Source organism: Delphinus delphis, chromosome 3 (assembly GCF_949987515.2).
Source record: "Delphinus delphis chromosome 3, mDelDel1.2, whole genome shotgun sequence".
In the NCBI taxonomy this organism is placed as follows: domain Eukaryota; kingdom Metazoa; phylum Chordata; class Mammalia; order Artiodactyla; family Delphinidae; genus Delphinus; species Delphinus delphis.
In genome coordinates this window covers 7,290,002-7,311,338 of record NC_082685.1, presented here as the reverse complement: position 1 = coordinate 7,311,338, position 21,337 = coordinate 7,290,002, and the positions used below count along the sequence as shown (strand labels likewise).

At 58.4% G+C, this 21,337-nt stretch overlaps 1 protein-coding gene across 4 annotated transcripts; it reads right to left on the bottom strand.

Moving 5' to 3' along the window:
• Positions 1–777: 777 nt before the first annotated feature.
• Positions 778–15,661, bottom strand: CAMSAP3 (calmodulin regulated spectrin associated protein family member 3). Of its 4 annotated transcripts, none has more exons than XM_060007607.1 (19): positions 15,335–15,661; positions 9,651–9,904; positions 9,228–9,350; positions 9,049–9,144; positions 8,843–8,875; positions 7,936–7,983; positions 7,533–7,671; positions 6,783–6,922; positions 6,604–6,697; positions 6,470–6,524; positions 6,246–6,319; positions 5,865–5,934; positions 4,348–5,779; positions 3,036–3,175; positions 2,648–2,955; positions 2,192–2,291; positions 1,631–1,743; positions 1,434–1,552; positions 778–1,345 (listed from the first exon to the last, which is right to left on the bottom strand). In XM_060007607.1, exons 1-19 carry the CDS (start codon positions 15,480–15,482, stop codon positions 1,040–1,042), a joined length of 3,792 nt encoding a protein of 1,263 aa, XP_059863590.1. In that variant the 5' UTR covers positions 15,483–15,661; the 3' UTR covers positions 778–1,039. The 4 variants fall into 4 exon arrangements, with proteins under 4 accessions (XP_059863590.1, XP_059863592.1, XP_059863591.1 ...); XM_060007609.1 differs by having other exon boundaries at positions 4,348–5,728; XM_060007608.1 differs by lacking the exon at positions 8,843–8,875 and having other exon boundaries at positions 15,335–15,660.
• Positions 15,662–21,337: the final 5,676 nt, after the last annotated feature.

Sequence of the window (21,337 nt, the reverse complement as noted above, 5' to 3'; positions counted from 1 at the left end):
TGGACAGCTGCCAGGAACCAGACCTCAGCCGTGGGCCATGGCCTAGGTGCGGTCCTTAGTCCTAAGCTCCCAGAAGCCATTAGCGGGCTCTAAGCTAGTAAAGGATTTTAAGCATTCGGGGACTTAACCGGATTTGTGCCCTGAACGGGCCAGGCAGGCTGCTGTGGGGACCGGCTTGCGGCAGGAGGTGACTGGGGGCGCAGTCACGGGGACAGAGAGAGGCGCGCGAGCCAGAGAGGCCCTCGGGAGGTGAATGTGTGCGTTCCAGTGGCGGTGGAGGGGCTGAGCTGCAGGGAGACCCGAGCTCCGCCCGCTCGAGCTTGTGATGTAGCTTCTCCACCTGAGACGTCCAGCGGCCGTGCCAAGGCGGCAACCAGACCCCTGGACGTGTAGCTCAGAGGAGAGAAACAGGAACCCCCGGCCCAGAGGCGGCCACGGAGCCTAGAAACGCAGGCAGGCAGCTGGAGGAGAGATCACGTTCAGCAGTTGGCCAAGGACCAAATGCCAGGACGGGCCGATAATAACAGCCACACTGAGGAGAAAACTGAAGCGAGCAGGGGCGGGGAGGGCTGGCCAGAGGCCTCAGGTGCCCAGGAAGTCAGTTAAGAGGCAGCTGGGAAGCAGCCACGGGGCCCTGGGGGCCGGGTCGTGTCGAGGGGGCAGAGGAGAGGCTGGAGCAAGTTCAAGAGGGAACGGGAGGCAGGGAACAGCCGGCGAGTATGGGAAACCGTCTCGGGCAGAGATGTCACCAGGCACCCCAGCCAGCCTCAGTCGAGCTCTCTTTAAATTACTTTATTCGAGAAGGTGGGGAGGACAGACGGGGGACTGAGCTGAGCCCTGAGTCCCTGAACCTCCCAGCTCAGCCCCCACAGCAGGACGGGACCAAAGTAAGGGGGTGGGGACTCCAGCCCCACCCAGGCGAGGTCACGGGGGGACAGACAGGACCCGGGCATACCAATGGACTGTCCTCTGGGCTGTCCCCCAGGAGGGCGGTGGCCAGAGCACATGGGGCCCGGCCTGCGGACCACCCGGGACGGGGCTATTTGGGGGTGCTGCTGCCCTTCTTGGGAGTGGTGGGCTTCTTGCTCTGCCAGAGGTGCCCCTGGATGGTGAAGGCATCCACACTCATGGACATGGTCTTGGCGGGGATCTGGGTGAAGCGCTTTCGGTCCGAGTTGTACTTGTAGATGCCCTCCACCATGGCGGGCGTGACCGTCCGGGGGCCATAGCCTGTCAGCCGCGACAGCTCCTCCGTCTCCCCGGACAGCGTGTACAGGGCCCGGAACTGGCAGCTTGAGTCGCGGAAGAGGATCAGGAAGTGGTTGGCCTTGCTCTTCTCGATCTCCTGGGTGGGGGGCGGAAGCAGTTAGCCAGGCCAGCAGGGCCCCTGCGACCCGCCCGCCGCCAGTCCGCCAGCCCCGGCCCAGGCCCACCTCAAGAATGCGGTTCTTCTGCGGCTCGTTCACCTTGCCCGCCAGGCAGCAGTGCGACAGGGCGTTGTGGATGATGAACTTGTTGGACTTGGCGCTCGGCTCCTTGTACAGCCGCGGACCTAGGGGGCGGGGCGGTCAGCAGGGACCACCGGGGGCGCCGGTGGGGCCCGGTGCTCACCCCCCGAAGTCCCACCTACCCGTGTACTCAGGCACTGAGGCCGGGGAGGAGGCGTTGCTGCCGTTCTCCCACTCACGTTCTCGGCTGCCAGGCAGGCGGCTTGGGGACATGAGGCTGGATGGAGATGGAGCCCTGCGGGGGGAGGGGTGGGGTGGGGTGGGGTGCGGTCAGCAGTGGACGAAGCCTCCCAATCAGTGTGCTGTGGGACCCGGGAAGGGCGAGCCCAGGACACAGCCGAGCAGGCAGGACGCATCCACTGACATCATCTGGGCTCCCAAGTCCACGCAGGGCCCTCTTCCGGCCCCGGGCACATTGAACACCCGTCTCAGGTGTGCAGCCTTGCATCTTTGGTGGCAGATGCACACCCTCGTGCCATATCACCCTCCTAAGGCTCCCTCTCCCTGTCCCTCTCTCTCTCTCTCTCCCTCTCTCTCGCTCTCCCTCCCCCTCCCTCTCCCTCTCCCTCCCCCTCCCTCTCTCCTCCCTCCCTCTCTCCTCTCCTCTCCTCTCTCCTCTCCTCTCCTCTCTCTCTGAGAGGCCACCTGGAACACAAACACCTGCCCGCCCAGGCTAAACTCACCGAGACGTGGGCCTCTTCACGCCGAGGTTATTGGGCGCCTCGTTGGCCACAGTGGACAGAGACAGGGTGGACTGGGAGTAGACTTTGCTGAGCCGAGAGCCTGGCAGCAGAGGGTGTCAGGTCAGGCCCCACCTGAAGTCCCCTTACCTCCACATATGCCCAGGGGACCTTAGTTGGCCGGCTGGTGAGGGAATGTGCGGTCAGCCCTGTCCGAGACCCTCGCCCTGCGCAGCCTCGCTGGAGAATGACCTCCCCACCTCACCCCACCACGCCAGGCTGTGGGAAGCGGCCCTTCCCCTGTTAAGCCGTGGAGAGAACCCCAGGCCAGCTCTGCCCACGGCCCTTACCCCGCTGCAGCCCCACCTCCTTGTGGAAGCCTTGACCCCTGGGAGCCCACGCTTCGGCCCTGCGGATGTGCCCTGCACCTCCCGCCCCACACACCCACGGGGGCCTCACCCAGCAGGCCACGGGCTGTGCTTCGCGCCAGGGCCGAGTCATCACAGCAACCGGAGCGTGGCCGGGGGGCCCTCCGACCGCCCCGGCCCGGCCCCCCGCTCCCCATCGCCCGGGGCCGCAGCACCTTGTCGAGGTCATCCATCAGCTTCAGCTGGGCCCGGCGTTCATACTCGAGCCGCGTGAACTCCCCCCGCCGGGGGCCCACCTCCTCCTCGGCTGGGGCCCGGGTGGCAGGGGCTGCGGTTGAGGCAGGAGCCGCAGGAGCTGCGGGGGCCGGGGGCCCGGGGGCTGCTTCCTCCTGGGCCAGCCTGCAGATTGAGGGGATCGAAGCAGTCAGGTTGTGGGGACGCCAGTGGCGGGAGACTCCCCAGGCTGGGTCCAGCCTCACCTCGCAGCCTCCTCCCTCCGCTGCTCCTTCTCGGCCTCCTGCCACTGTTTCCGCCGCCGTGCGTCCTCCACCCGCCGCTGCTGACGCTCCAGCAGGCTGGCCCTCTTCTGGGCCATCTCGTCCTCGGGCTTGTCTTCATCCTGGGGGCAGGCACCAAGTGTAGCTGGCTGTCCCTCCCCTGGCTCGGCTGGAGTCTGACCTTGTGTCGACCCAGCCTGCCAGCCGCTCGCCTGTCCTTGAGTGTTTGTAATTGGTCTGAAGGCACTTGGTGGGCACCTGCTGTAGCACAGCCCCATGCTGGGTTCTGGGCACACCAAGCGCTTAACGCAGCGAGGAAGGCAATCAGGTGTCACACCAACATTGGTGAACACCAGCAGAGGCTGCTGTCAGTCTACACTGTGGGGAGGGACCTATCCTGGCCTGGGGACACCGAGGGGGCCTCCCAGAGGAAGCAACCTCAGAGAATGATGATGAGGACTGAACTGGGTGGGGGTGAGCGGTGAGGAGAGCATTCTGGGCAGCGCGAATAGCAAGTGCAAAGGCCCTGAGGCCAGAACAAGCCTAGCAGGTGTGGAACAGCAGGGAGGCCAGTGTGGCTGGGATGCAGAGCTGGGGAGGATGCCATAGGATGAGGTCAGGGGCAAGCAGAGCCTACAGCCATGGGAAAGACTTATTCTAAGAGCAAAGAGGACCTACAGAAGGGTTTGAAATAAGGGGGTGACAAGGTCCAATTTACATTTTACATAAATTTTGCTAACTGCTCAGTTGAAAATGGCCAGGGATTGGTGTGTGGTGAGGGGTGGGCAGTGGAGACCAATCAGGACATGACTGCTGGTGTCCAGGTAAGAGGTGGTGGCCCAGGCTGGGGATGCCAACAGGAAGAAGAGTGATTGGATATGGAAGAGTCAGGAAGGGGAGCCGGTAGGGGATGAAGGAGGGAGCAGGAGGGAGGGGATACCATAGAGGACCCTAGCCCCATCTGTCTAAACCCACTCCTGTCCATCTGTCCGTCACCCACCCATCCATCCATCCGCCCAGCCCTGTCCAACTGTCTACTACCTGTTCTCCCTCTGTCTATCCACCCACCCCATCTATGTGTCCATCTGGACATACACACCTTGTCTGTCTGCCGCTGCCACCTGGCTAACCACCCGTCCACCTCTGTTCCCCACCCCCCCCAGTTCCATCTGTTTGTCCATCCATTGGGAAAGCCCTATCCATGCGACTGCCTGTCTACCCACCCGCCCACCCATCCCTGACCATCCATCCATCTACCCACCTGGCCCCTCCCCCACCTGCTCAGGTGACTCACCTTATAGAAGAATCCCAGCCCGGTCCGGGGCTCTCCCTCTGAAGATGCCTCTTCTTCTAAGGAATCCTCAGCACCAGGGGGGCTCCCATCTCCGTCATCCTCAGCCGTGGGCTCTTCCAGGCTGCTCAGCGGGATCTCGACGAGGGCAGGCCGGGCCGCGGGCTCCTCGGGAGGCGGCCCCTCCGCCAGAAGGATAGAGGAGCGTGTCTGCATGGGCACCTGGCTCGGCGAGAACTTGCGCAGGTGGGGGAGGCTGTCCACATCGTGGGGAGGCGTGAGCACCCTCGTCAGGGGTGCTAGCCGCAGCTCCGCCGGCCGTGTGTGCTTCGGGCTCCGGGGTGTGGGGCTGGGGCCAGGCCCGGGGCTGCGCCGGGCAGCTGGAGCACGCCGGGCGGGGCTGGGGGACGCGGCTTTGGGGCCCGTCGTGGGACCAGGGATGACCCATGCTGCGGGAGGCGGGGCAGGCCCAGAGGGCTCTTGCGGGGCCAGGAGCCGCTGCTGCTGGTCCGTGAGCCTCTGCATGTCCCGTTGCAGCGAGCTCAGCGCTGCACTCAGCTTGCTGACCGCCCGGTTATAGTCCCCCAGCCCTTCGGGGGGCACCGGGCCCAGTTCCGGCGAGAAGGTCACTGCCTTTGGCCGTGGCGACGGCTCACCCTGGCCCTCGCCTGCCGGCCGCTCCCCACCAGGGGCCAGGCCCGGCTCCACCTCTGCTTCCCCGCCGGCCTCCCGCGGCTGCACCTGCAGGAATGCGCTCTTGCCCAGTCGCTGGCGGTGCTTGGCAAAGATGGCCTCGATCCGTCGCTTCTGAGCCTCTATGGCCCGGCGTTTCTCCTCTAGCCGGGCTCCAAGCTCACTCATCTCTGAGCTCAGGGCCTCTGGTGCCACTGGGGTGGCTGCCGGGGACCCTGCCTCAGCCTCGGCCTTCACCAGCTGCTTCTTGCGTTCAGCAAAGCTGGTCATCTTCACTTCAGAGTTGCTGGCCACTGGGGATGAAGCCGCCGCCTTCGGGGAGCCCTCAGACAGGGCTGGCGGTTTCGATACCTCCCCCACTGGGCAGGGAGACGGTTTCGAGAGGCCCTCGGGGTGGGGCGAGTAGGTGGGTGCTTTGGTGGCCCCCTCGGGTGGGTAGGGGGAAGCCAGTGGCAGTTTGGAGGACCCCTCGGGAGAGTGGAGGTAGAAGCTGCCGTCGGCAGCCCCATCTGGGAGCAGCCGGGGCTCGGCACTGTGGATGATCTGCAGGGCCTCCTCGATGGTAGGCAGGTCGCCAGTCTCCGGGGCTGGTTGGGTGGGGGTCCGGGCTGGCACAGAGCGCGGGGGACCCAGGCTGTCTGAGCTGACGGAGCGGAGTAGGACGGGGTCTCCCATGACAACATCCACGTCGCTGTCCAGGCCAAAGGGAGTGCTGAACGACACGGCCTGGGAAAGGGGACGGCTGGGCGGCCGGAGGGAGGGGTCAGCCCCTGGGACAAGCCTGGGCCCCACCCGCTCCACTGCCCGGGCCCTTGCGATGCGCTCACCTGAGCTGACGGTTCCAGGCTTTGCCGAGGGCCTCCACGTGGGACATGGACGGGGAGGACTTCAGCGAGCCTGGGGAGGGGCAGTGAGTGGTCACTCAGTGCTCACTCGGGGGGTCAATGGGGACCCTGGGTGGCGTCAGCCACGGGTTGTCAACGGGTGAGTCACTGATGGGTCATTATGCGGATGGATAACTGTGGGTGGTGTCACTACGGGGTCCTGTTGAGCCACTGGGGAGGTCACTGGGGGGACAACGAGTGTCACCAAGGAGTCATTCGGGTGCCAGAGAGACCCAATGGAGGGGTCTAGAGGGACAACATGAGGTCAGCTGGGGTGGTCTTTGGATGGGGGTCTCCAGTGACAGGCCATCTCCCTGCCCTCACCTGTGGATCCTCGGAGTGGGGACTGGGGGCCGCCAGATGACAGGAGTGGATGGCGGAAGTTGAAGACAGGAGAACTGCCAAGAGATGCGCGTCAGCCGAGGGGCCCCCTCTCCCCCTCCCTCGGCCCTCCTGGGAGTGGAGACCAGATCATCTCCCTTCCCCGTCCCCGCAGGAGGAGGAGCCCATTGTGGCTGTGTAGTCTCAACCCAACAGGGGAGTGGTACCTGCTGCCGCTGTTGTTCTGAGGTGGGGAGGCCTCCGTGGCCCTGTGGGAGGCAGCTGCAGCACAGAGCGGAGGGTCAGGCAGGGCTTGGCCTCCCCCGCTCCCACGCCCCCCGGACCCAGGGTCGGGCCTCACCGTGACCATCAGGCAGATCCTTGACCTGCACGAAGTCGGGTTTCAGCACCTCGAAGCACATGAACAACTCCGCTAGCAGCACCATCAGGTTGATCTGGAGGTGGAAAGTAGGGTCAGCCAACCAGGCGCACGGCCCCCGACACACCCCCTCTGCCCACAAGGCCCCGAGATGGCCTTACCTTGAGGGGCGGTGGGACATAAAGCAGGTCCTCGAGAGAGAGCGGGCAGCCCCGAGGAAGGCGGGAGGCGCAGAAATCCTGCACCAGCTGGAGGTTGTACAGGCTGTCCGCCACAGACATGGGGTCCTTGAGGCACACCTCTGTAAGGACAGGATGCCTGCGTCCCCAGCTCTGAGGGAAGGAGGATGGGGCCCCGGGGAGGCGGGGGCCCAGCAGCCAACATGCACAGAGGACCTCTGACGAGCCAGGCTAGGCCCCCTTCACAAGGTGTGTACCGTGACAGGCTGTTGCTCAGGCCTTTGCATCTGCTGTTCCCATCACCTGGAGTGCTAGTTCCCCAAGAACTCAACTCAGAAAGCTTATCCTGACTACCCAGTGCCCTTCAGAGCACCTAACATCCGGAACATTCCTCTCGATGAACTTATTGTCTTTCTCTCCCAACTAGGATGTGAGCCGCCTGAGGTCAGGAACGGGTCTGTATCGTTCTGGCTGGAGCTCTGGCACCTAAAACAGGACCTGGCAGTTCGTACTCTATCAGTATCTGCTGCAGGAGTGAATTATATAAAGCACAGAGAGGTTTAGACACTTGTGCAAGGTCACACAGCTCATTACGGGAAGAGAGGGCTTCAAACCCAGGTCTGCCAATTCTGGGAGCTGCACTTACAATCGCTGTACTACTCTGGGGACAGACGCCAATGCCTGGGTGCCAGGCTTGCAAGGACGGGGTCTGGCTCAGGCACATTCACTCACCCTCGAGGCGCAAGAGCTGGGGACAGTAGCAGTGGATCGTGGCGGCCAGCGCAGCCCCACTTGCCAGGTCCTGGAGGCTGGTCACGGTCGGAAAGCAGGGGGCGCGTCGGGCCACGGCGCGGTCCTTGCGATATCGGATCTGTGGGTGGGAGCCGGGTCAGGTCAGAGGTCAAGCTGGCCCCCTCCGAGGTCAGCAGTCATGCAGGCTGGGCGGGGAGGCCTGGGGTTTCCGCCACGAGGGGGCGTGAAGCCGGGGGTCCCAGAGCCAGAGTGGGGGGGGGGGCCAGCCTGGAGCAGGGGAAGGGCAGCAGCAAGAGGCAGAGGAGGTGTCTGCGAGCAGCCAGGCCAGCAGCGGGGGCTGGGGACAGGGACTCCTGGGACCCTGGGGTGGGGGATACGTTACCATGGGGGGTTTGCTCCCCGACTCCTTCAAACAGAAGGCAATTGCGTGCTGGGGGGAGAGGAGCAGCTGTCAGCGGGGCGGGAGGGGTGCTGACTTGCTGGGCCCCCAAGCACACCTCCGGCGGGGGAGGAGACAGCCCTGACCCCTGTCCTGAGCCCTGGCCATCCAGCTCCCTGACTGCGCCCTGGCCGGCTTTGGGGACCCCAGCTCCTCCCAGCCAGGAGGGACCCCACAGAGCAGCCACTCATGCAGGGAATCCTCTCCTCCCAACACAAGACCCAGGTCACAGCTGGGGGAGGGGATGCAGAGGAAGCAGGAAGGCAGGAGAGGAACCCCCAACCCCGGCCCTAGTGTGGGCGGAAGGAGACCCTGAAGTGAGCAAAGGCAGGGACTTCAGCCCAAAACCAACCCCCGACACCTGCAGTGGTCACTTTCCCCTTGTACTTCAGGGATGGACACCCCACTGCCCCCAAAACTGAGAGCAGGGAGCTGTCCTTAGGGAAGCTGGAGTCTCAGGAAGGTTCTTCTACCCTCTTTTGGGTTTGAGGATCTTTCTCTTGGCTAGAGGGGTCTTCTCCATGTGCCCTGCCTGTTGGGGTCAGGATCCATGTGTCTGATGGGCTGGGGTCCTCCCTCTCCCCACCTTGGCTCAAGTGGACAAGCCTCTTGATTACTGGGAGGTGAGTCATGTACCGGGGAGAAGTCTGTCCTTTCAGGAACAGCAGAGATTCCCCCCTTCCCTTGGTTCCCAAAGGGTTTCTCTCTGTGCCCCCAGGGCTGGGGTCCTACTTCCTTTGCTCATATCTGGGGAGAGACAGGAGAGGGAGCAGGACAGGCAGGCAGAAACAGACACACAGACAGCGACAAGCAGGGCAGGCAGACGGGGCAGAGAGAGAGCCCCACTTACAGGAACCAGCTTCCAGTACCAGCGTGTGGGACACTGATGCCAGAGAGGCAGAGAGGAGAGTGGCAGGGGCGGCAGAGGGGAGAGGGCAGAGAGAGAGAGTCACCTCCAGCCCCCCCAGTGTAGGAATGGCCTCGAGGCACAGCTCCAACCTGCCCACCCAGCCCTCGAGGGGCCGCCCTTCCTTCCATCCATCGCCCCAGGCTCACCGAAGCCTGCGCTGGGGCCACGCCATCGGCAGGGGCCACGGGAGATGCCCTCTGGGCAGCTTCCTGCTCTGTCTTCTCCTGCAGCCGCCGGATGGTCTGGGGAGCAGGGAGAGGTCAGTGCTCCAGTCACTGGGTGATCCTGGCCCCCACCAGCCCACCTTGGCCCAAGCCCCACCTACCGTGTCCACCCAGAAAAGGAGCTTGTGCTCCAAGCTGGCCAGGGCCAAGGGACCAGGCAGTGTCTTTGTCCACTCAAAAGCGAAGGCAACCATGAGGGCATCAATGACAGCTAGGTGGGCTCCCTGTGGAGGCAAAGAGCTGCAGGGTGAGACCAGAGCGCCTCCCAGGGAGAAGAACGAGGAAGAACCTGGAGGTGGGAGGGGCTCGAAGTGGGAGGGACTTCGGAGGCAGTCCAAGCTTTGAGGTCACAAACTAGGCCTTAGGGATCTGGTGGGCCGGGTAGGCAAGCCCTCAGGAGCCAGAGTTAGCGCCTTTTGGGAGGCTCCAGGCTTGGCAGGAGGAGCCTGGCCTGGTGGGAGCAGCCATGAGGGGAGGAGCCAGGCCTGGTGGGCGGGACCTAACGTGGTAGGGGCGTGGCCTACCATGAGGATAGGCTGGTGCCTCAGGTCGGCCTCCTGCACCGGGCGCTCGGGCAGCGCGGGCACCATGCCCCTCCGCGCCAGCAGGGCCAGTAGCGCAGAGGGGCTGGGGGGCGTCTCGAGCTGCGGCAGCGCCTGGCGCCAGGCCCGGCAGTAGAGCTCAGCCGAGAGCAGCAGCCGCGTCACCGGGGGCTTCACGTGCTCCTGTGCATACTGGTCGGTGTAGAAGGGCTCCCACAGCTCCGAGGGCACATGCTCTGCCGGGGCGAGGAGGGGGGGTGGATCATGGCGGGTCAGGGCTACGGACATAACCCCTCCGCATACATACAATTACATGGACCCAATTATGGGGGGTGGGTCGTTGCGGGTCTGGACCAGGGAGGATGGCACCGGGACGGGAAAATATGGCACCTGGCCTGAGACACGAGGTGCAGGTGTGGGGGAGTTTGCCAGAGGAAGGGGTGACGGTGTTCCAGGCAGGGGGTCTGCATACAAAGGCGAGGAGGTGGGAGAGAGCACATGCCTCGGGGAGATGGCGGGCTCTTGGACCCTGAGGAGCGGGGGCGGAGGCCAGATGGGCGGGGTCTTGTAGCCTCCCCTCTCGCCCTCACCTAAGGACTGCACGACAGTGTGACTGAATCGATCTCCCTGGGTGCCCTACACCACCCCAGCGGACTCGCTTTGCCTTCAGGCAACCCTAGGAAGAAGCAGCCAGGGCACACGTGGTAACTCCGCTTTACAGATGAGGAAACCTAGGCACCAAGAAGGCCACACAGCTCTGGACTGGGATTCAAACCCAGGCCTTAAGCAGGGGGTGGGATGACAGGACATGCAATGGGGGAGGGGGACAGACTGCAAATACTTTGTGGGGGGCGGGTGAATGGCCTGAACTTGGTGACTGAAGGGGAGGGGGGAGAGGCACCCAGGGCCCCATTGGGAGTGAGGGGGAAGAGAGACAGAGGGAGGCGGAAGGCAAGAGAAAGAGGGTGGTGGCTGAGATGGGGGTACAGGAGGGGCTGGAGCTTAGAGGCAGCCACAAAAACCCTGAAAGAGAGGGGCAGGGTAGGAAGAGGCTTGAGGAAGCCGCATGTGGAGGGAGGAGGGGTGGCAGAGCCCCAACCAAGTGGGACCCAAGGGTGGGGAGGAGAAAGATCAGAATAAGCCGCCAGGAAGATGTGGGAGGTAGACAGGAGGCAGCCGAGGCCAAGGCGGTTGGAGGTGCCCTTATGGGTCTTCCAGGGAGGCACCAACTCATCCCAGTCAGAGCTGCTGCTTTGTATACTGGGCTTCGTGTTTGAAAGGATGGAAGGGGGCAGGATTCTACTGCTTAAAAACATTTGAATGTGTCGTACCAGGCCTTCCTCAGGTGCCTGAATTCACAGCGATGCTCTCCAGAGGCCCCTACCCTCACCTACAAGGACCCAGGCACCCTGGCTTTCAGCCCCTCCCTGCCCCACCCCCCCACTCTTTCCCCACCCCCTAAACTCACACTTGACCTTCCTACTTAATACCCAAACCCCATGTAGAGTTGGGCCATCTCTCTGCCCCTTGAAAGAAGAGTTCTCCAGACCTAGAGATTATCATATTATGTGAAGTCAGTCAAGGACAAATATCATGTGATATCACTTATATGTGGAATCTAAAAGAGATGATACAAATGAACTTATTTACAACACAGAAATAGACCCACAGACATAGAAAACAAACTTAGGGTAAACAAAAATGATGGGCAGGGGAGATAAATTAGGAGTTTGGGATTAACATATACACACTACCATGTATAAAACAGGTAAGCAACAAGGACCTACTGTATAGCACAGGGAACTATACTCATTCTCTTGTAATAACCTATACTGGAAAAGAATCTGAAAAAGTATATATATATGTGTGTGTATAACTGAATCACTTTGCTGTACCCTTGAAACTAACACATTGTAAATTAACTACACTTCAATTAAAAAAAAAAAGAGTTCTCCAGGTTTTCTTTCCTTCCACCCTTCCCCTGTCCCAACCTCCCTGATCTGCCCTTGCCCTCCTAGCTCCCGGCCTCCCCAAGGCCAGCAGTGGCCTTCCAATGCCCACTATCTTGCCTGGGCTCTCTGCCGAGTACCTCCTTCTTCCAGAAAACTTCCTCCCCCTGGCATCTTTTTCTCTCTCTCCCACCACTCAAGCCAGGCCACCTCCTGACATGCCTCTTTGATGCTGGGCTCCCAACAGCTCTGTCTGAACAGCCCTGTCAATGGACTTGCCCCCGCTACTATGATGGCTTCCATGGCCATCTGAACACTGCCACCTGCCACAGCCCAGGCAACGCCCATCATGCTCAGCGTCTTACTCCAAACGTGCTCCTTCTCTCTGTCCCCATCACAGTGAGAGACAGATCACCATCTCTCCTTCTCTCTCCCGGCTCCAACATCCAATCAGTCATCTGGTTTCAGCTCCTGGCATCCCCTGAAGCCAAACCCTCCTCCCCCTCTCTCCAGCGCCCGGTTGCTTCCTGGTCCCATCAGCAAAATTAAAGTTTCTTTCCTGCAGGGCTTGTCAGGGCCTTGAAGATGACAACTTGAGCTAGAGCTACCGATAGCTAATGTTTATCAAGTCCTTACTTTACACCAGTCTGTCTCCACCTCGGCACACCTGGCATTTGGGGCTGGATAATTTTGTGTTTAGTGGGGCTGAGGTGTGGGGAATTGGGGCAGGGGGGTGCTGTCCTGTGCATTGTTAAGATATTTAGCAGAATCCCTGGTCTCTCCTCACTAGATGGCAAGAGTACTGTTCTCTCAAGTAGCAACAACCAGAAATGTCTCCAGACACTGCCAAATGTCCCTTAAGTGACAAACTCATCTTTGGTTGAGATCCACCGCTCTATACTATAAAGTGTTCTATTGACCATTTACTGTAGAGCAGTCCTGTCCGATAGGAATAGAATGTGAGCCACACAGGAAGTTTAAAATTTTATAGTCACTACATTAAAAAAGTAGCAACAAGTAACATTAACTTAGTAATATATTTCACCCTATATATACCCAAAATATTATCGTTTCAACACATCATCAACATAAAAACGTTATTAACGAGATATTTCACTTTTTTTTTTTGGTACAAAGGCTTCCAAAGCCACTGCGTATTTTACATGTACAGCACCTCACAATTCAGACTGGCCAGATGCTGCTCGTGGCTACCACACTGGACAGCACAGCTAAAGCGCAGCTAGCCCTTGGACCACCACCGCCGCTGCCGCCTTGTGTGCATTTGCTCGTTGAATTATTCCGAGACTTATTCTTATCTGTTGTACAGATAAGAAAACCGAGGCCCAGAGAGCTAAGATGACTTGGCCAAGATCACAGAGATAGTAAACGGCAGAGCCGATGGGACCCTAGTTCCCTAAGCATCACCTGGAGGTTCTGGCGACCTAAGGGACTGCATGTGGTGTTTTCCAAACTTGCGTAAAGATGCCACCCTTCCTTATCTCTGAGCTTGAGTTCTGTGGAGCCCACTAGCCTGCATTCCTGCCCAGCCTCTTCAGGCCTGTACCCTGGGGCCATCAGAACTACCCCTTCCCCCAGCCGTTATTCCCCCGGGGCAACTGCATATCTGATCTCATCTGGTCAGTCCCCAAACACCTTCCATGTCTCCCCAGGGCCCTCAGATTCCCCATCCATGGCCTGAGAGGCCCTCATCACTTGCACCAGACTCCCTCATCTCCCTGGCCACTCCTGGCCACCACTGGGACCTGTACACTCTTCTTGGAGAACTCGCTGTTGGTCTCCTCCCCCTGGCAAACTCCTACACACCCTTCAAGGTTCAAATGCTCCCTCCTCTTGGGAGCCTTCCTTTCTCCTCCCCTCCCTGGAAGATTTCAGGGATTTTCCTCCCCCAGCTGCTCGCTGGAAGGCCCTCAGCACGCCTCGACATTAACTGGACATCACCGACTTTATCACTCTTAGCAGCAATGATCTGGTTTCGTCTCATCCCCCTCTCTCCATCCTGAGCACCCAGCACTGGACTGGCACCCAACAGGCATCAGTAAAGAGTCCCAGAGTCCATGAACCAAGCAGGGCTTTGCTCCCCACTTCCCGCTCAGAGCCTGGGGTCCCACGTTCCTCAGACCCCCTCTGTTTGGAGAACGTGGGTGGGGGGGCAGATTCAACGTGACCTTCGGGAAGGATGTCACACAACGCAGGGGAGCTGGGTCAGTGAGGACAGAACCGGGTGAGTCAGGGCGTCCCCCAGGGACCTGACTTTTCTTTCTGGGAAATGGTACAGTAATTTCTCTTCTGTCCCCTGACCAGATGATGAATAATATTATCGTTAATAAAAATACCACTGGTCACGGCAGCAGGAATAGCAACATCCACTTAGTGTGTACTTGTGCGCCAGAAACAGAATAATCCTGTGGTCAGTCTCTCTCACCTTGTGAGAGGAGGAACTGGGACCCCAATCACCCCAGCACTGCCCTGGTACTTAGTGGGTGCCCCGCAGACATTTGTGAAATGGATAACAAAGTGCACAAATGCCTTCTTTTATAGAGGACTAAACAGAAGCTTAGAGAATTGGGTTAATTCGTCCACATTCTGGTGGAGCGTGGGACTCAATGCCAATTCTGATTCCCAAAGTTGAGTCCTCTGTGGCCTCATAACCTGGGATGCGAGGGGCTGGGGCAGACCTGGGTCTCTCCCCGCCAACCATCCCCCCACCCCCCACCCCCTTTCTCAAGCAGATCCCTGTGGGCGGTGAGCCCCAGAGTGGGCCCTGCTTGGGAGGGTGCAGGGAAAGAGACTGGGAGAAAGACAGGCTCAGGCGGAACCAGGAGCCGGACAGCTGTCACCAAGACCCACACCCAGAACTGGTTGTTCTGGGAAGGCCACTGAAGGTATGATGGGCTGTGCTCAGCTGGTGCCAAGACCAGTGGGCAGGACCAGTGGGAGGGCAGGGCGTCCCCCCAGAAGGCCCAGACCTTAATTAACTCGTCTTCCCCATGGCCAGGCCCTGACTCTCAGCTCTGGCATGGGGCCATTACTGAGCCTTCCCTGGGCCGCAAATCCTAGGAACCCATTCGCATCCTCCCCGGTGGGGTGGCCTGAGTTCTTCACACACGTGAACCGGGGGGAGGAAGTGGGAGAAGGCCCTGCACCTGGGCCCCCACCCCCGGCGATCTTGGAAAAGCCATTTCCCTTCTGCTGGGCTCGCCCGCCTCCTAAGCAAAATGGGGCAATAAGTCACAGCTGCCAGCCGCCGGCCGGGGCAGTGGAGGCGAAACAGGGGCTTCCCGCTCCCCTCACCGCCCGCAGAGCAGGCAGGGCCGACGCGGGGTGTGCGTCCGGGCTGGACGGGGGCGGGGGTCCTCGCGGGCGCACGATGTGTGTGTAAAGGGGGGGGAGGGCAGCCAGGCGAGGCCCGCAGTGGGAGACAACACTCGGCCCGCAGACCCTGCCCGGGTCACCTGGGGTCCGGGACGCCCGGGTCCCGGCGCGGAGCTGGGCCGCCGGCCCCACCCCCACCGCGCTCCCGCAGCCGGCCGGGCAAAGTCCACCGCCTGGGCCGAGCAGGAAGCCCAGAGGCCCGGCGCGCAGGGGCCCGGGCCCGGGGACCCCCGGCGACCGGCGCTATTGTTCCCACGGCCCCGGCCTCCCCGGCGCGGCGCCCCGCCCCCCGCACCTGCCGCCCCCTCTCCCCCGGCCTGGTACCTGCGCCCCCGAACGCGGCCCGCAGCACCCACGCCAGGCTGGCCGCCGCCTTGGCCCGCGAGAAATCGTACTGGTCCAGCGATTTGATCTCGGGCACAAGGAAGGTCCTCCGCAGCGGCCCGGGCCCGGGGGGCGCCGCCTCCACCATGGCGGCGCCGGGGCTGCGGGCACCGGCTCCGCGCTCGCTCCGGCTGAGCTGGGCTGGGCTGCGCCGCGCTAGCACCCTGGCCGGGCCCGCCGTCACCACCACCGTCACCGCCGCGGCCGCAGGCGAGCCAGGTGCGGCCGATCGCGCTCACGACGCTGCGTCGGCCCCGCCCCGGGGCGGAGCCCAGGTGTGCCCCGCCCCCGGGCCTGGCCCCCGACCCTGTCCCCTCGCCTCTCCCGGCCCCTCGCCGCCGCAGGGTGGGGCGGGCCCACACTGCGGTGGTGGCGGGGGAGGCTGCGGAGGAGTGTGTGTGCGCGCGCGCGCCTGTGTGCGCGCGCGCGCTGGGGAGGGTGAGGGACCCTCTCTGCTTGCGGGTGTGTGTGCCTGCCCAACTGTGTTTCCTTAGATGTGAGTGTGAGCTTGTCATTCCCGGCCTGGAGGCAGCGCGCGCGTGTGTGCACCTGTCTCTCATTGTGTCTTGTGAGCGTCCAAGAAGGTGTGTCTGTATTCGCATCAGTGTGTGCATCTCTGGACGTGTTTGGGTGGTGAAAGGAGGGTGTGGAATGTGTTTGAGGGTGTCTGCGTGTCCGTATCTGTGCGAATGTGACAACGCGCGCGTCCTTGTTTTTCATGTGTGTTGTGTGTACAAGGATCTGTGTTGTGTACGTGTTGGTGTCCTGAGGATTCAGGAGTGTGTGGGTATTTGTGTTTTGTCAGTGCATTTGTGAGTTTTCCTATTTGTGAGCATCTCAATGGACATCTCTTTTGTGTCAGGGTGTGATGAATGTCAGTGAAGGAGTATGTGCGACAAACTGAGAGTGTGTGTAATTATGCAGGAGTGTGACAGCTTGTATCTGTGAGTGTGGTTGAATGGCTGTTACTGGGTATATTTGCAAATGTCTGTGTGTGCATTTGTGGTATCAACAGAATTTGTTGGGGGCTGGGCTCCAATTGTGTGTAAATGAGGATGATGTATTTGTATCTAAGTGCATTTGTATATGAGTCTATGAGTATGATTGTGTGCACACGGGTGTGTGTATGGGGGTAGCGATTGTGGAATGTGTTTTGCTCAGATATGTGTATTTACATGTGAGTGTATTTGTGGGTGACTGTGTTTGGGTATATGGTGTGAGATAAGGTGGTGTGACAGGGTGCGTAAACAGTGGAAGTGGGTATAACTGTAGAAGAATGTCCATTTCTGGATGCATCTATGAGAGTGCAAGTGTGCCTATTTATCTAGGAACTGCATATTTGTGTGAGCAAATCTATGTGTGGTATGAGCTTGACTGTGTACGGCAGTATGAAGGGGTGTGTGTGTGAGAGAGAATATATTTGTGTGTGTGTGAACGCAGATATTTGTATACATGATGCAACTGTGTGGAGGTTGCCTGGTGTACTTGTAAATGTCTGAGCCTCTATTTGTGGATAGTCAATATTTGCTTGTGTGTCCCCTGTGTTTTTTTGTCAAGATATCTACTGTGTGCCTCTTAACTGTGTGTAATTGTGAATGCACAAGTGTTTGTGCTTGTGAGTGTGAGGTCTTTGTGTATGTCCCGATGTGTATACCTGAGTGTAGTTTCATGTGTATAATAAGTGTACGTATGTGTTTGGGTTTATATGTTATCTGCTTATTTGTTGACATGTATCGCTGAGTGTATTTTGTGTATTTGTGTGTGTGAAGCTGGCGTTTACATCTGTGTGGATTTGTGGATATTTGCACGGATCTGTGAGTGTGAGTTTGACGAGGTGCACATGTATGAGTGTGTATCTGGTTTCTGAATGTAAACTGAGTATCTGAATGTATCTCTTTATGTGTAAGTGCATTTATGGGTGCCTGGTTGTGAACATATGGCTGTAGTGTGTGAGTAGGTGTACATGTGTAAGGAGTTGTGTTTTGAATGGTTTTGTGGGTGTGTAAGGGTATTTGTGTGCATCTAGATGCACTTGTTTGTCATATATAAGTGAGACCAGGCGGGTGAATTTTTACAGTTACGGCGGGGGTTTCAATCTATACACACACACGCACAGAACAGTGTTTTCTTGACTGTATAAAATTCTATGAGATGAGGGCTTCCCTGGTGGCACAGTAGTTAAGAATCCGCTTGCCAATGCAGGGGACACGGGTTCAAGCCCCGGTCCGGGAAGATCCCACATGCCATGAAGTAACCAAGCCTGCAAGCCACAACTACTGAAGCCCGCGTGCCACAACTACTGAATCCCACGCGCCTAGAGCCCGTGCTCTGCAACAAGAGAAGCCACCGCAATGAGAAGCCTGCGCACCGCAACTGGAGAAAGCCCACGCGCAGCAACAAAGACCCAACGCAGCCATAAATAAATAAATAAATAATTTAGAAAAGAAAGTAAATGAAAAAAAATTTTTTTATGAGATGAGAAATCACTACAGCAAGTCAGCCTCCTGAGAACCACCCCTCCCCCCCACCCATGGTGGTCCCTGAGCCCCAGCCTTTGTAGAAATTCCCCATCCCCTTAACATGCGTTGCACAGGCGTGTTTGAGGCGTGGGTGTCATGGGGCAGTGGGTGAGTGTGCCTGAAGGAGGGGAGCTGGGGCGTGGGCCCTCCTGTCTGGATGTGCCCGTGCAGTAGCAGGTGTGGGCGCACGCACCACGGGGCTAGTGTAGATGTGTTTGAGCGCACGTGTGGGATGTGCGTGGTGCGTGTGCCCTGGCCCGTGTCCCAGCGCCCCCCGCGAAAGACCTGGACAAGTCCTTTTCGCACTGGGCTTCTGTGTCCCCATCTGCGGCTCTGTCGGGGGATCTGGGGCTCAGGGCATGGGGAGGCGACCTGGCGGGGAAGCGCATGCCTTCGTGCCCATCCCCTCCTGGGAGCGTGGCGTGTCCTGCCGGCGCACACGTGTGTTTGCTTTCCCTGGGGAGATTCTCGTGACCTTTGTGGACCCCAAGGGTAAACATGGGTGAAGACGGTGCCTGCCGCTTGCTGGTACACTCTGCCGGGGGAAGCGCTGTGAGCATGCAGGCAAAGGTTTTCCCGCCTTGGGAGGCGCCCCGCAGGCCCTCAGGCGTCCTTGGAGGCGAGAGCCAGGGGGCTTCCGGCGGCGTCAGAGCAGGAGCCGGGGGCCTCCTGGAGCCCAGCCCCACACCGGCCGGACTGGAATGCCTTGCTGGGCTGGACCGCCCCACCCACGCCTGCTGGAATCGACGTCCTACCTCTCCCCGGGGCCTGTTCCTGGGGCCCAGGCAGCTCCGGACACACTGGCTCCCCTGTGTGCACCAGGTGGCCCCCTCCCCGCCGTCCCCTTCTGTCCTCCCGGCATCTTTGCTTCCAGCATCCTCGCTCACCCGGGGCCTGGCTCTCAAGCCTCCTGTCATTCGATGGGCCCTGGTTTTATTAAGCTGGGGGTGGGGACGACTTAGAGGCTGTATAGGTCAAGGGTTCAGGACTAGGTTTAGGGAACCGTATGAACCCAAAAAAAGTCATCTGCAAAATTCTGCACGTGTGTGCGCTTCGGGGATCATGCTAACAGGTAACAGTTTTCGAGAGTGTTATATGCCCAGCACAATCTCATCTAATCCTCACCGCCCCCCCAGCATAGTGAGTATTATACCCATCTTATAGACAGAAGAACTGAGGCCAAGAGCCCGGAAGTCACATGGCAAGGAGAATGGAAGGAGGCTTTGAGCCCAAGTCACCTGGATCCAAGTTCCACCCGCTGAAACTTCCATCCCGAGGCTGGCCCACCTTCTCTAAATATCTATGACCTTCAAATGGGGTTGGGTGAGGCCTGTAGTTGTGGGGATCTCAGAGCAGAGGAGGAGGGTTGGGGTCCCCTCTCTGTGCCTCTAAGCCCAAAGCAAGCTGTGGTGATGGGATTCAGGTATGGCCACTGTTTCTGTCCTCCTCACCGTGACAGTACCGCATGGTGGCCCCTCTGAAGGTTGGCCAGAGTAGAGGGAGATTATTATCAGACCCCCAGGGACCTCAGGGAAACATTTCTAAAATATTTCAAAATAATGTTTTTAAAAACCAAAACACTATTGTGCATGCCCAGGGCTGTGCCTGTCCTCATGACACTCCCATTTAGAGGCAATAAACAAATACATCAAAGACATCATTTCAGAAACGGACAAACTATTGGGATCGTAACAAAACAAAGCGAGTGTACTGGAGATAACCAGGGTGCGGCTGCTTTAGTTTGGAATAGGGAGGCTTCTTTGAGGAGAGGGAGATGGGCAGAGACAGGAATGATGACCTGGAACAGTTGGAGGGAGAGCGTTCCAGGCAGAGAGAGCTGCCAGGGCAAAGGCTCTGGGGCAGGCAGAAGTTTGGTGCTCGGGATGGGTCATTGTAGCTGGGTGTGAGTGAAGGACATAGAGGAAGATGCTGGAAGGTTTTGGAGTGCTTCTCAAATTCTTGCCAGTGCAGACCAATTTTTTTTCCCCCAATCCCTAAAATGCAATAAAAATGAATTTCAATGGGAAAAGAAGATTGAAAAGGGCATGCATGGAACTTCCCTGGCGGTCCAGTAATTAGGACTCCATGCTTCCACCGCAGAGGGCATGTGTTCGATCCCCGGTCGGGAACTAAGATCCCGCAAGCCGCGCGGTGAGGCCAAATAAGAAAAAGAAACGCATAGTGCCAGAAACCAAGGATCAGCCGACAAGGATCAAGGATGGGGGTATATTGTGGGTCCACAAGAGCCGACTGAAAGAGTTCCCGATGGCCAAAGCCAGAGCCATGTGAACAAAGACACTAATATAGTATTGGATTATAACTCCAGGAATAAAAAGAAATGTCCATTAGTTTGCACTGATACAAAGAGATAATCGAATACATTAACAAATGTAGGACAGGTATGGAAGGTTTCCAGATAATTTATGTAGGTGCCGCACCCTGAGGGATGGTTAGAACGGCACACAGTGATCTCCTCCCCAAAGGAACAGTGTGTAAAGAGGGCGGGATTGGGGGGAAGAATAACTTTTCAGTGGAGAAAACTGCTCAACACACTACATCACCCGGCTGGGTGATTAAGGTCAACACCAAAGTCATAATTAGGTTGATAACATGTACTCTTGAGATGCTGTGAGGGAAATAGCACTTTACCTCTGTGATCCTTCTCCCCCCAAACCCATAACCCTAGTCTAAACATGAGGGAAATATCAAAAACAATTCTAGTTGAGAGGCATCCTCCTGTATACCGACCATAATCCTCAAAACTGTCAAGGTCATCAAAGACAAGGGAAGCTCAAGAAACGGTTGCAGCCAAGAGAAACCTAAGGAGACGTGTCAACTAAATGTCATGTGCAATCCTGGACCAGAAAGAAGACATTCGGGGAAAATCGAAGGAATATGAACAACGCGTGAACTTTAGTTAATAATAATGTATTGATATTGGTTCACTAGTCCCAGACTAGTGTAAGATGTTACTAATAGGGGAAACTATGTGTGTGTGTTGGGGGAGAGACTATATGGAAACTGTGCTATTTGCTCAATTTTTCTGTAAATTTAAATTTGTTCTAGAATAAAGTCTATTAATTAAAAAAAGAATTTACGTGGAAAAGAAATCTGAAAAAGAATATACATATATACACACATATATGTATATGTGTGTATATATGTATAACTGGATCACTTTGCTATACACATGAAACTAACACAACACTGTAAATTAACTATACTTCAATTTAAAAAATGGTTAAAGGGGACTTCCCTGGTGGTCCAGTGGTTAAGACTTCACCTTCCAATGCGGGGGGTGAGGGTTTAATCCCTGGTCGGGGAGCTAAGATCCCACATGGCTCATGGCCAAAAAACCAAAACATAAAACAGAAGCAATATTGTAACAAAATTCAATAAAGACTTGTAAAAAAAAATGGTCCAC

Excerpts from the sequence above, each read along its gene's own strand:
- CAMSAP3 (XM_060007607.1), bottom strand. The coding sequence starts at position 15,482 with ATGGTGGAGGCGGCGCCCCCCGGGCCCGGGCCGCTGCGGAGGACCTTC. Across the intron at positions 6,320-6,469 it reads CAGAACAACAGCGGCAGCAG|TTCTCCTGTCTTCAACTTCC; the intron begins GTACCACTCCCC and ends ATCTCTTGGCAG. Across the intron at positions 1,346-1,433 it reads AGAAGAACCGCATTCTTGAG|GAGATCGAGAAGAGCAAGGC; the intron begins GTGGGCCTGGGC and ends CCCCCCACCCAG.